Below are 12,807 nucleotides of genomic sequence, written 5' to 3' on the forward strand. Positions count from 1 at the left end.
CTGGGCATGAAGGGTGCCTGGGGGTGGGTGTGTGGGTGCATGGGGGTGTGCGTGGGGGTCGGGCTGGCCTGGGCATGAAGGGTGGCTGGGGTGGGTGTGTGGGGGCACAGTATCGGGTTGGGGGAGGTGGTCAGGCCGTGCGGTGCTGGGAGGCGCCTGGGGGCCGCCTGCCCCTGGCCCTGGCTGGGGGGGCGTGGGGCGTCCCACGCCGCTGCTGACGCTCTCTGCCCCGTCTGCGTGCCCGCCAGGCGCGGCGGTGAGACGGTGCCGCCCCCTCGGCCGCCATGTCCCGCCGCAGCCAGCGCCTGGTCACCACGCGCTACTACCAGGGCGATGACGACGCTGCCGCCAGCAGCAGCAGCGGCTCCCTGCCGGGGGGCCCGCAGACCCCCTTCAAGGACAGCGCCAGCAGGTCCGGGGCGAGGGCGGTGGGGCCGGGGGGCGGGGGCGGTGCAGGGCGAGCGCTCGGCGCCGGCGGCCCGCCGGAAAACCGCGGCGGAGGAAGCGGAGGTGAGCGCAGCTGCCTGCGCCGGGGATTGGCGGCGCAGGGCGCGCGGGAGGGAGGAGCGTGTTTTGCACGGAGAGGTAGCGGAGACGGGCCCGCGGCAGGGCTCCGGGCTAAATGGCACCTGCCGAGGAATTGCGGCAAGTCCTCCGCTCCTCCCCGGCGGGTGCACCGTGCCCCGCGCCGGCACGGCGCGGGCGTTCGCAGCTGCCTCGCGCAGGTCTCTTCTCCTGCAAGTCTTTCTCYCGCCCCTGGCAGGATGGTCAGGAGGAAATCGAGCAGCATGAAGCGCCTCTCTCCCGGCCCCAGCACCCAGACCACCTACTACAGCGAGTCGGTGATGAGCGAGTCCTTCCTGGGGGGCGACAGGGGAYTCTCCGCCCTGGGCAGCTCAGGCTTCGACAACGGCCTGGACGGCAGCAGTTTCTGGGGTGAGCGGCTCCTCCTGTGGCGGGCAGCCCCGCGGCCGGCGGACGTGGCGCCGGCCGGGGTCACCTCAGCGGGGCTCTGTGACTTTGGGGCAGGTGGGGAGCTCTCGACAACGATGACGACGAGGAGGAGGAGAGGCACGGGGGATACGGAGTCCAGTAAAATCAACGGGCTGGCGGAAAGCAAGATGTACGACACCTACGCCTCTTCGTCTGGCTACTCCTCTGAAGATGACTACGCTGGTAGGGACGCGCCAGCCCCTCTGCGGTGACGGGGAGGAAGCTGGCGGGAAGGCGCTGGTGAAACCCAAGTGTGCGCAGGCCGGGTGGTTTACTGCCTCTCGTCCTCCTTTCCCTGCAGGTCACCTCCGCTCCGGCCAGAGCAGCTCTGGGTCGGGGCTCAGGAGCGCAGCCTCCAGCGTGGGCTCCTTCCTCTGGCACGTGGCCTCCTCCCCGGGTGAGTGCCGGGCCTGGGGCCGGCTGCTCGCAGCAGTTCGCCCTCCCCACGTGGCCACGTGCAATGTTCCCTGCTCAGGTGGAGGGTTTCTCCCCCGCCCCGCCTTAAATATCACTAACAAAAGAGACAGAAGCTTAAAAAATTTGTGCATYGACGGAGGGGTTTTGGAAGGGACCTGTGCCTGTGCGAGGTGGGGTGGTGGTGGAAGCGCGCGTGCAGCCGTGGGGCGAGTGGAGGGGCCGCTAGCGGAGCCGAATGAACTGCGTTGTGAAGTCCCTGGAGGGAGAGGGCCGAGCGCCGCGCGGTCGCCGCGCGCGCTGGCGAGCGTCTGAGCTCACCGAATGTGCTCGAAGCGTTGGGGGCCTCCCGCCCTTYGCCAGACCCAGACGGGGAGCGAGAGGGGCTGCTCCGCCGGCGGTGGCGGGTTGTCCTCCTGCCGTCGCCTCCCCTCAATAGTGAGCGCGAGCAGCCTGGGGGGTGGGGCTGTCCCTGCTGGGGTCCCGTCTGAGCRCTGATCTCCCTTTCTCTTTGCAGTCCGGTTCCTGGGGTGGTCGTTGTCGTGGGTCGGAGCCGCGTGGCGCCGCCTCACCGGCAGGGCCGCCCTCCTGGACGGCGTCGCCTCGAGGAGGTGAGCGTGGCRGGGAGGGTGGGGGAGCGGCTTAGCACGTGGCGGGATGCCGGGGAAGCGGGGGTGGGTGAGACCCGCGGACCCCCAGCGCGCTCCGAGGGCCGAGGTCGGCGGTTTTGTGGCGTTCTCCCTCGCAATGCCCCGTTTCTGGTTCCAGTGCGAAGGAAGGCCGCGCGTGGGAGAAGGCAGCTGCAGTGAAACAGGCTCCTCTTTCTTCTCGGCTCTCCGGACGCTACTGGGGTCTGAAGAAGTTCCTGCTGCTGCTGCTCCTCCTCCTGCTCCTCACTGCCCTCGGCTACGGTAAGCCAGCCGCGGTTTGAGGCTGGCTGTTTTCTCTGCCCTGCCGAAGCCTCTCTGTCCTGCCCCAAGTGGCAGGACGGGACAGTCGTGCTGGGGGGCTCGGGAGAGCCGTCGTCCTGCTGCCTCGTGAGTGGCAGAGCCCAAACCCCGGCACGCGGGGAGGGCGGGCGCGTGGGAGAGGGCCACCAGCTCCGTGCTCCTGGTACCTCGCTCCAGGAACCCTGTTGCCCAGAGGCCACCTGCGGACCCTCGGTGGTGGCGGACTGCTAGCCTGAGCCTGCCTGCTCCGGGCCCACCACTTTAACCAGCTCATCTCTCTCCGTTGCCAGGGGCTTGGTATTTCTACCCGTACGGCCTGTCAGCGCTCAGCTTCCCTGCGTTTTCATGGCGCTCTGCAAAAGTTTCGTCCTCTGCCTCTCGGGGAGCTGATGTGCCGGGAGGTGGGGATCTGACCGCCTTCGATCAGGTARGGGCTGAGGAGCAGCTGCTGGAGCAGCCCTGGCGCAGGGCTCCCCACCACCCACGAGCCCGGGTGGGGAGTGCGTGCCGCATGGGGACGCCTGGAGCCACACGGTCCAGCCCCCGCTACGGCGATGTTGGTGCCCTCGGCCGTCTGGGCACCCCTGGGGGAAAGTGTCTGTCCTCTCCTAGGAAGCAGCAGGTCTCATGCCCCTTTCCCAGGGGATGTGCTGGTCCCTCTGGAGCAGACAGGACMCCAGGGGATTGGTGCCGTGTGTGGGGTTTTTTTTTGTCAGACCATGCTTCCCTTTTCCATCACAGGGGCCGAGCAGCGAGCACCAGCTCCTAGCGCGGTTTCAAGCCCTGGAGAAACGCTTCAAGGTGCTGGAGGCCGAGGCATCGCGGTGGGAGCTGCAGAGCAGGGCGGCGGGGGGCGAGCTGAAGCAGGGGGATGTCCTCACGCTGCTGGAGGGGCTGGTGAGCCGCCGGGAGGAGGAGCTGAAGGAGCACGTCCACAACGACGTGGCCACGCACATCCAGGTGAGGAGCGCGGGGGCCATCCYGGCCGGCTGCGCCCACCACCCGCCCTGTCTCAGCGGATGGCCGCGGGGTCTGGGCGGCCAGGCTCTCACGTCTCCTCTGCGCCCCGCAGGGCGAGCTGGATGCCCTCCGAGCCCAGGTGCAGATGGATTTAAACGGGCGCCTGGGGAAGATCACTCAAGCCTCGCAGGTAAGCGGCTGAAACCTCGCTCCTCCCAAAATCCTGGGGAAGACCGGGGGGACCAGCTGTATCTCGGAAGCAGGATGCATCCATGCGGGGTGCAGGCAGCCAGACTCACGGTGTCGGCAGGAGCCCGCTGCCGGCGTTGTTTGCTGTCCCCATTGCCCTACTCCTGGCTGGAAACACCACGTGGAGCCGCGTTTACCCTAGCTGGGGAAGGTCTGAACCAGGCTTTTAATGTTAAGCGTCCAAGGGAGCCAAGCGGCGTTCCCCACGGCAGAGCTGCTGGGGAACAGGGCAGCACAGACCACGTCTGTGCCTGGGAAGGGAAGAGGGGTGCCGAGGCACCAGTAGAGGAGGAAGGTTGTCGGGGGATCCCAGCAGCCATGGGGCCGTTCCGGTCTCATCCCGTTGAGTCTCCCAATGGAGCAGCCCTGCATCCCTGCAGGGAGCAGCCCTGGCTGCTCCAAATGATAGAGAATRGGCTGTTTCTGATGTAGCACTGCATTTCCTGTGTCCTGACATGGTTTTGCTTAATTTCATGTGCTCGCTGCAGATCTCACCCTTGCGGTTTTTTTTCCCTTGTGGCTCTTTTGGCAGGAGATGGAGGCCCGCTTGTTTGAGCTGAATTCGGAGTGGCAAAGGTATGGTTGGCCGTCTGGGCAGAGCTGCTTCTCACCGCGACTTGACCTCCCCAACATAGATTTGCATCCTGTATTAGGGACAAACAGATAGTAGGGTGAAGTAACCACTGCAGAGCTTAGGAGGGGTTTCCAGCCCTGGTTTGGTGAGGGAGGTAAGAGAGGTGCTATATTACGGGAAAAGGAGGAATGAACACTTGGTGAAGTCAGCAAGAGGGGAAGCGCCCTGGGTAGCAGCGCTGCTGCGAGGGAGATCGTGGGAGTGATGGTGGCAAAGACTTGTGTCACCTGGAGTCACAGTGCAGAGGCAGGGGAGCGCAGGTAGGAGCAGTCCCGGGGCTGGGAGCTGTAGCTGGTGGGGTAGAGGCCCCTCCTGGTTTGCAGAGGGGAGCCGGGATCGTCCGTCACTGGCAGCCAGGCTGCAAATCCCCATCAGGAGCGCCGGTGGCTCTCTGGAGGAGCTGTGCCAGGATCTTGCCCGCCGTGCCGCCCATCTGGCCCTAATACCTTTGTTATGTTTCCTCTCTGTTTGGCTGCGGTGCAGCTCCACGCAGGAGGGCCTGAGGGGGAGCTTCCAGCAGGAGATGGACAAACTGGAGCGGCAGCTGGCGGGCCTGAAGAAGGAGCTGGCGCTCCTGAAATCGGACCAGGAGGTGGTGGGAAAGCACATGGAAGTGATGCTGGAGCAGATTAAGGGAGTGCGGACTGACGTGAGTCCCTGATCCTTTACAGCGGGTCTGGTCTGTCCCGTCTCGGGGCTGCCTGGGTTTTTAGGACCAGTGTTCCCAGGGGAGCCAGCCCCCTCGCAGATGGATCCCAGGGCCCCCGTGAAGCCCGGGCTGCGAGGTGAGGAGTCTCTTCCCTGGGGGCTGAGCTCTCGCCTTGCTGGTTTCAGGTGGAGGCGCAGTTCCCTGCTTGGGTGAGCCAGTTCTTGTCGCAGCCCCGGCAGGACGGCGCAGCCGGCCTCTTCCTCCAGCGGGAAGATTTGCAAGCTGAGCTCCATGCACTGGAGCGCAAGATCCTTGCCAAAGTCTTGGAGGACCGGAGGCTGTCGGCACGGGATGCCCAGGCTGGCGTTGGAGTGGCCCTGCAGCAAGGGGGAATCGCGGGGGTAACGGAGGAGGTGAGTATTTGCCTGGGCTTCAGGGATGTGGCAGCACCCACAGGCCCTGGAGGGGGGGTGTGCCCCCTTTTGTGTGCACGAGGGGGGCTGGCACACATGCCTGAGAAAATAGTGGAGCCGTTGGGACAGCCCTTATGGCTGGGATGCCACTCGTGGTGTGCAGGTGGATATTGGAGCAGCCTGGGGTGTGCTGTGGTGAAGATGGGATTAGGCCTGGCAAATTGAAAGCGTTTTCCTCCTACCCCTTTGCTGTTTTCCTTGCTGTCGAAACCTCGGATGGAGCTTGGTGTCTAGTTGCCAAAGATGCCTGTTTGCTTTTGTGTCTTAGTGCGAGCAAGTTCTCCTGTATCAAAAGCTGAGGGGGGTGGCTGGTTTTAAGACATTATTGGAGCAGACTCTGCTAAATCCTTGGCCTTGCAGGAATTTTGTGGCCTCTGCTCAGTCGCCATGATACCCCCCCTGTTGACCCCCATAAACATCTCTTCTTGCCTCTTTAGACTGATTTCTTGTGGCAGGGAGCTTGTTTCAGCATGCGTCTGACGGAGCCTGGCAGGATGTGCTCTAGGTTTTAGTAAAAGTGCTTTATTAATGATGCCTAAACACCTTCCTCAAGACATAGCTTTTAAGGGGAAGGCTGGTCTGGGAAGCCCTCTAGACAAGGTTGTGCACCTTCCCCAAAAGAGAGGGTGACTCTGAAGTGGTGGTTGTCAGGTTGTTCTGTTGAGTTTGAGCCTGCGCCTCAAAGGCATTGAGGGCAAGGAAGGGAGAGGAAGAAGAGGCAGCCAGGGTCTGCCTCTGCCTCTGCTTGTGCTGGCAGATCCCGTGAGGAAAGAGCGCTCCCATGGGACGTGACATTCCTCCCTTCTCTGCTCTGCCACCAGCTTGCTCTCGGCTGCGCCTGTGCAGCCGCCCATCCTGCCCTCCTGCCCTGCAAAGGGTTGGAGGTRGCAGTATCTGCACACATGCATGTCTCTAGTTGTCTTAAAACCTGAATCTGGTGCTCAGGTCACTAGTGCTKGGACTGGGGAGATGTGGAGAAGGAAAGCAAGCACACCAGGAAACTGATGTGTCTACTGAAAAAAATGAATCCGTTTGCTTTGAAAAGATTTGTTGGCAATTCTCTGGGGAGGGCAATAGAGAGAGGCGTAAAGGGGGATTAACAGCAGGTGCTGTCCCACGGTCYGCACAGGCCTCATGCGTGCTATAAAGTTCAGACCCCAAAGAGTGATGCTGGATCCCATTTCTTGGATTGAGTTCTTGAAGGATGCGTCTGTTGCTTGCTTGTGTATCCGGGAGAGGYGGCGGCTCTTTCCTGGGATGCCGTGGCCTCTTTGACCTCATGCAGTCCTGGTGTTACAACATCACGTTTGCCAGATAGGGCAAGTTGGCATCGATGCCTGCGGGCATCTGGTCCTGGGTGCGTCAGGTTGGGGGCAGGTGGGGGACGGGGTGCCTTTGCCATCCCTTCAGCCCTCTTGTGTCCTGTGCTCCTCTTACAGCAAGTGCATCTCATCGTGAACCAGGCCCTGAAGCGCTACAGTGAGGATCGCGTGGGGATGGTGGATTACGCACTGGAGTCGGCAGGTAGGCGGGGAGGGGGGCCTCACCCCCTCGGGAGGGTGGTGGCAGGGTTTCTGCCAGCATCAATCTGTGACCCACGGCATGGCCAAGCACCGAGACTCGCGAGGAGGAGAGCACTGGTCTGCAGCGCGCCAGGGAGCTGGTGCACCTAGTGCAGCKTGATGGGGGATGAGCTCGGCCAAGCTGCAGAAAGTTTTTTGTCTCTTGTATTAGCCATACCTAGAAAACGCTGCCGCAGCTTCCCTCCTGCGGCGCTGACACGTGCAACGTGCCTGGTGTCGCGCAGCTGGCAGCTGCAGCCTCACCTCCTCTCTCCCCCTTTCTGTGCCAGGGGCCAGCGTCATTAACACCCGCTGCTCGGAAACGTATGAGACCAAGACAGCGCTGCTGAGCTTGTTCGGCATCCCCCTGTGGTACCACTCACAGTCCCCGCGGGTCATCCTGCAGGTGAGCATCTCRGGGAGCAGGATGGGGGCCTCCATCGCCCCTGCTGGGATTTGGGCTGTCATGTCACTTGAGTGAGCTTAAATAGGGCCCTCTCCTTTCCTTTCTTTCCTGAGTCACCTACTCTCTCTGTCCCAGCTTGTCTCCCTTCCCCAGGGCTACTCGCACCCCTTTTTTTCCTTGCCTTTTGCTGCATTGGCACCTTGGGAGGTGCCTGTTTTCCACACACCATGTGGAGGAGAATAAACTCCTGCTGTCCCCAGGAGGGCAGAGGAAGGATTGGGGAGAGGGAACCGGGTGCACAGGTTTCTGTGCACTTTTTACAGGGTTTTATTGCAGTGATTACATGTGCTGATCTCACACATGAGGCAATGTGCAATCAGGCATCCCATGTCCCAGTGTTTGCTCAAGCCTGCCTGGAGCAGCAGCGTGCAGCGCTGCAGCCCTGCAGAAGTGATGATCTCYGTGTAAGGCTGGAGCAATAACTTAAGCTGGGAGATAGGGCTGTTTCCCCCGTGGCAGGTACTGAGTGTGCAGGTGTAAAAAGCAAGCGGCAGGCCCTAAGCCGCCCTTTTCTGTGGCTGCCAGCTTCCCTTCTGGGACTGTCCCACCTTGAGCTGGGCGCGGAGGGCGTTCGGCTAGCCGAGGRCTAGCCTGGCCCTCGTCCATCCCTGCGTGTTGTGAATGAAGGGGACTGCCTTTACAGCAGCTTTGGAAGCGGCTTTGGAGCAGCCCAACCCCCTCACACGCTACTGCGCAGTTGATAGCTGCTGTGCCTCTTTCTGGAGGTGCCCACATCTTGTAGGGTATAAATACGTCCATACAGAGCCTGTAAAATGCTCCAGGGTGAGGCAGCCTAGGTAACAGTGGGAGAAAAACAGTGTTAATGGTAGCGACCTTCCTGCTGATGCCTAAAAGCTCATGTCTCATTGCCATGTGYGTAGCCAGACGTCAACCCTGGGAACTGCTGGGCATTTCGTGGATCCCAGGGGTTCGCTGTCATCCGCCTCTCCAGCCCCATCCGTCCCACAGCTGTGACGCTGGAGCACATCCCGAAAGCCCTCTCACCCCAGGGGACCATCCCCAGCGCTCCCAAGGACTTCACTGTCTATGTGAGTATCCTCATCTGGACCCAAGGGAAGAGGTGGAAACTTGAGGGCTCTGCAGGGGGTGGCAAGAAGCTGATGTTTTTGAGGATGAGAGACAAGGGGAGGGGATGAGACTGCAAAAATCAAATGAGAAGTGAGCTCCGAACCTGGCTGTGGAGTGCCCTGGGAGGGGATGGATTTTATCCTTGCAAGGATAAGYAAGCAATGCTTGGGGAAGGTTTTGGGGTGCAAGGGGCTCTGGGGGGGTACGTGGGGGGAGAGGGAAGTGAGTAGGTGTAACTCTTGGTCTTTCCCCCACCCTTCCCCACTGGTCCCTGTTCCCATTTGTGTGTTTTGGCCTGGAAGCGCAGGTGTGATGTCTAAGAGCACTTGTGTCTCTGTCTCCCACTTCCRCTCTGGGTTCTCTGATCACCTCATGTTCTCCCTTTCTGCCTCCCTTCCCCTTTTTGCTCGCTCCCCTTAGGGTTTGAAAGAGGAAGGAGAAGAGGAGGGCGCTCTCCTTGGGCAGTTCATATACAACCACGATGGCGATCCCATCCAAACATTTTACTTCGAGGTAAGGCCCAGGGATGGTGCAGAAGCTCTCCAGCCGGGCTGAGCCCCCAGAGGTGAAAACTGGGCAGTGGTGTTGGGGAACGCAAGGGTGGAGGATTTGAGGGGTATGAAGCCATCCTAGATGTGGTTGATTGGTCCTTGGGAGGTTCACCCATGGAGAATCGCTGTTCAGGCTCCCCTCGTTCTGGGAGGGGATGTTGCAAGCTTTGCTCCTGTACGGGGGCTCCTGGCCAGCTTGCGTCCTCAGCAGCAATTTCTGTGCTCCAGGTTTGAGGGATGCTCGTCCTTATCTCAAGGGGTGGGTCCRATCCCCTTGGATGCGGGTTTCCCTTCCTGCTGTGAAACATCTCCGCTCTCCCCTCTTGCTAAGGGTGAAGACTTGGGCACGTTCCAGCTGGTGGAGCTCCGGATATTGAGCAATTGGGGTCACCCCGAGTACACCTGCATCTACCGCTTCCGCGTGCACGGGGAGCCAGCTCACTGACCCCCTGCCCTGGCTCGCTCGCCCCGGCCGGTTGCCCCGGGTCCCCCATGGGCAGCGCAGGACGATGGCGCAGGGAGGACGCTGCCTGGGAAGAGAGTGAGAGAGAATTTGTCTATTTTTGCTGCTTCACACGTAAAAATCCTGGGAGGCACAAGCAGCCGCCCCGKAGAATTTGTTCCCCTTCAGCTTTTCTGCGCTGCCGCTTGCAGAGGGGAAGAGTTTGCTTTTAGGGAGAGGACTAGTCCTCRGAGGATGGGATGGTAAGGCAAGAGCGTCCTGCACGCGCCCTAGCACGGCCGAGGCTATTTTCAGCACATATCGGACACTTCAACTTTTTAAGCTAGTTTTGTATTGGGTCTGTGCAGTCCCCGTGTCCCCYTTTTCCCCACGTCCTTTCCGAGGGCACGTGCAGCCTTGCTGTGGCTTTGGGAAGGCATCCGCAATTCTGTATCGGGCTTCGCGGGGGCTTGGGCGCGTTGCAGCGTTCGTGGCCGTCGGAGCRGTGGGGAGAGTCTCGCGCCGCTGTCGCCTCCCTTCTGCTTGGGGCGGTTCTTCTGCCTCGGCGCTGGGTTGCTAAGGAGCCCGAGGCCTTTAAAGCTGGGTCGGCAGAGGGGGAATAACGCAGTATTAGTGCAGTATTAATATAAAACTAAAGATTGGGGGCGGGCGGGAAAAGCCAAGAATCCGTGGGTCGTGATCCCCGGCGCTGCGATCCGTCCGACCTGGACCCCCGACGGCTGCGGGTTCGGAGACGCCCAGTGTCTCCCGYTGCCGGCGGGCGCTGCTGGGCCTCCGCAGTGCCAGAAGCGAAGGGAGCCCTCGCGCCGCTCGCGTGCCGGCGTGTGCGGGGGCACCTGTCCCTCCGCTCTCTTTGGCTCCCGGTTGCTAAGCACGATGATGCTATTGAAAACTCCCATCATCTGCTTTCTCTTTTGGGTTTGTTCTGGGGTTTTTTTCTAAGGGGGGGGAGGTTTGAGGTTAGGGTGTCAGGGCTTTCTTTTGTAATAACAAAGGAAAAAAAAATCTTTTTTTTCCATGCGATTTCTACTTAACCGGAGAATGTTCTGCTACGCGGTGCCGCTCAGGCGAGCGGTTTAGATTCAGAAAGAGCTGGAGCTTGACTTAATAGGAAAATAGTGYGCACAGTAAGACAAACTAGAATAAGATGAGCAGAGCTGTTTCAGACTTGGGCCTYGAGCCTACGTGGCTTGATAGCTGGGCTCGAGAAGACAACGTCCGTCGCGAACCGCTGCTGTGCGTCTGCCCGAGCATCCTCGGAGAAAAGGCGCCCGGCAGAGCTCGCCAGTGGGGCGCTGGGGTCGCTCCTGCCTTCCTGACTTTGGAGGACGCCCTCCAAGTTTGTAACTTTGTAAGGTGTGTGGGCAGCTTGTGTCTGTGACCACCTGTCTGTAGATGCATCTGTATATAGGCAACTGTACGTAGGGAGCGGGACCTGCTGCCCCCACGCTCTCTACGGCTCTCCCYGTACGTATACTGGTGATGACTGGGAGATGGGGCAGAGAGGGAAGACYACCTGCCAGGGATTGCACCTGCACCATTGTGCAGGGTGCAATCACTGCACGTGGCCTGGGGGGAAGGGGACAAGGGGACTGACCGGCAGTAGGTAGCTTTTGGGGACAATCCCCATCTGATTGTTGAAAGAAAAGCCAAGGGCTCCTGTTTATCATTTCCGCCCTGTTTGTTGCTGGCATCAGCGTCGTCCCCAGGCAATGCAAGTACTGCTTGGAGAGGGCAGGGAGGAGCATGAGGAATTGGTTCCTGCTCTGCTCTTTCKGCTTGAAACACGCTGAGGTGAGGGGACATGGTAGAGGGGAAAGAGCTGAGGAGGCTTCTTCTGTCAGCGCACCCTGATTGCTGGCAGCCAGAGGCGTTGAGCCCTGCACGCCCAAGGGGCTCAGAGAGGTGGCACCACTGCCCTTTCTGAAGGGGTTGATTTGTTCCAAGAAAGCAAACATGCATGTTGGGTGGAAGGTCAGGGCACTGTCCCACTCCCCAGATTATTAATTCTCCTAGAGAGTTAGAGGCCTCTGCTGCCAGAAGAAAACAGACCTGCAGCCAGATCCGGAGAAGATAAATTTTATCCTGTATTGAGCTTAGGCTCAAGTTTTGGCAGCTACAGCCAAAGTTATTTTCAATTTGTCTACAACTGCCTGCTTAGCCTTGGAGTCATGTCTCCTGCTAGGGCCCTGCGTGCACACAGTTAGACTTCTGTGAATGCCTAGACCTGACCTAGGYTTGGCAAAGCTGTTTCTGTATTTCATCTCGTAAGAAACAGCGCTGGCACACAGAGATGAAACTCTCCCTCTTCACCAGGGTTTCTGTATCTTTCAAAGCAAATACCATAACCACTAGGCTAGAGAGCCATTTTTTCCTCCTATCCCTTCTGGCTCCCTGGCCTCTTTCCTTACACGGTTTGGACAACCAGGGTAGAGAGCACAGGGCAAAGAAAAAAAAGACCTTTTAGTAAATAAGGCACACTGGTGAGAGGTTTCCCCTGCTCCTTCTGAGGCTGTCTTAACCACTATTTTAGGGGCAAGGAGCTGCAGGCTTTGACACAAGGAGCTTGCTCATGTCCTTTAGCACTGAAAGGATTCCTAAGTGGGTCCCTGCAGGAGAAAGCTCAGACTGCCATTTGCGGGTAGAACACCCTGGAGACAGAACTGGGAGGAAAGCCTRTCTTATATGCTCCTTTTTTAGTGGTTAGTGCTGATTTGGGGGCTCTCCCGGTGCTGACTGTGTCTGGGTACCTGGTTGGGCATGCTGAGCTTGGGCACTGAAAGGTCAAGTGCAGTTTTTTCAGTCCTTACGCTCTGTGTTGGATCCGGGCTGCAGCATGAGCAACCGCAGGGAGTGCCTGCTGGAGCGCCCGCTCAGCTGCCTCRGTCTGCCTGCAGCTTGCAGCATTTATATAACACTTCTCCTGTGCTCTACAGCTGCAAGGGAGAAGAGGGCATGTAACACTGCTACGTCAGCCTGGTGCATCTCCTAGCCCAAGGCTATTTGAGTCCAGTGCTGATGCACAAGGTGAACACAGTGAGACAAGCAAAATGAAACAGCTGTTGGAGCATACTTCCCTTATTTACTCCCTTTGCCTCCTTTATTTTCCCTCATTCTCTGTTTTCTCTATACAAGTGTTACAAATTAACCCTGCATAAATGGGTGGTTACAGGGTAGGAGATGAATTTGTATTGAATTTTGTARCCTGTTGCAAATGCTGCACTGTTTTGTTCATTTTATTTTTTATCAACAGATTGTAATTTATGCCTATGCAAAAATAAAAATAAATTATATCAAAACTGTTGATAGTCTCTTAGGTGTTCTGCAGGGGCACTTGCTGGTGAGAATGATACA

General features: G+C 59.3%; 1 protein-coding gene across 1 annotated transcript; it reads left to right on the forward strand.

Moving 5' to 3' along the window:
* The first annotated feature begins 245 nt into the window (after nt 1–245).
* SUN2 (Sad1 and UNC84 domain containing 2) lies at nt 246–12,752 on the forward strand. The gene is made up of 17 exons (XM_085323455.1): nt 246–412; nt 764–936; nt 1,030–1,176; nt 1,295–1,390; nt 1,925–2,018; nt 2,176–2,318; nt 2,648–2,784; nt 3,099–3,317; nt 3,430–3,507; nt 4,099–4,142; nt 4,684–4,849; nt 5,035–5,262; nt 6,762–6,846; nt 7,175–7,290; nt 8,232–8,399; nt 8,860–8,952; nt 9,322–12,752. Exons 1-17 carry the CDS (start codon nt 285–287, stop codon nt 9,433–9,435), a joined length of 2,229 nt encoding a protein of 742 aa, XP_085179581.1. The 5' UTR covers nt 246–284; the 3' UTR covers nt 9,436–12,752.
* Nucleotides 12,753–12,807: the final 55 nt, after the last annotated feature.

The sequence above is a fragment of the Rhea americana genome, unplaced genomic scaffold (genome assembly GCF_003343005.1).
Source record: "Rhea americana isolate MKP2758 unplaced genomic scaffold, rheAme1 scaffold_85, whole genome shotgun sequence".
Taxonomy (NCBI): Eukaryota; Metazoa; Chordata; class Aves; order Rheiformes; family Rheidae; genus Rhea; species Rhea americana.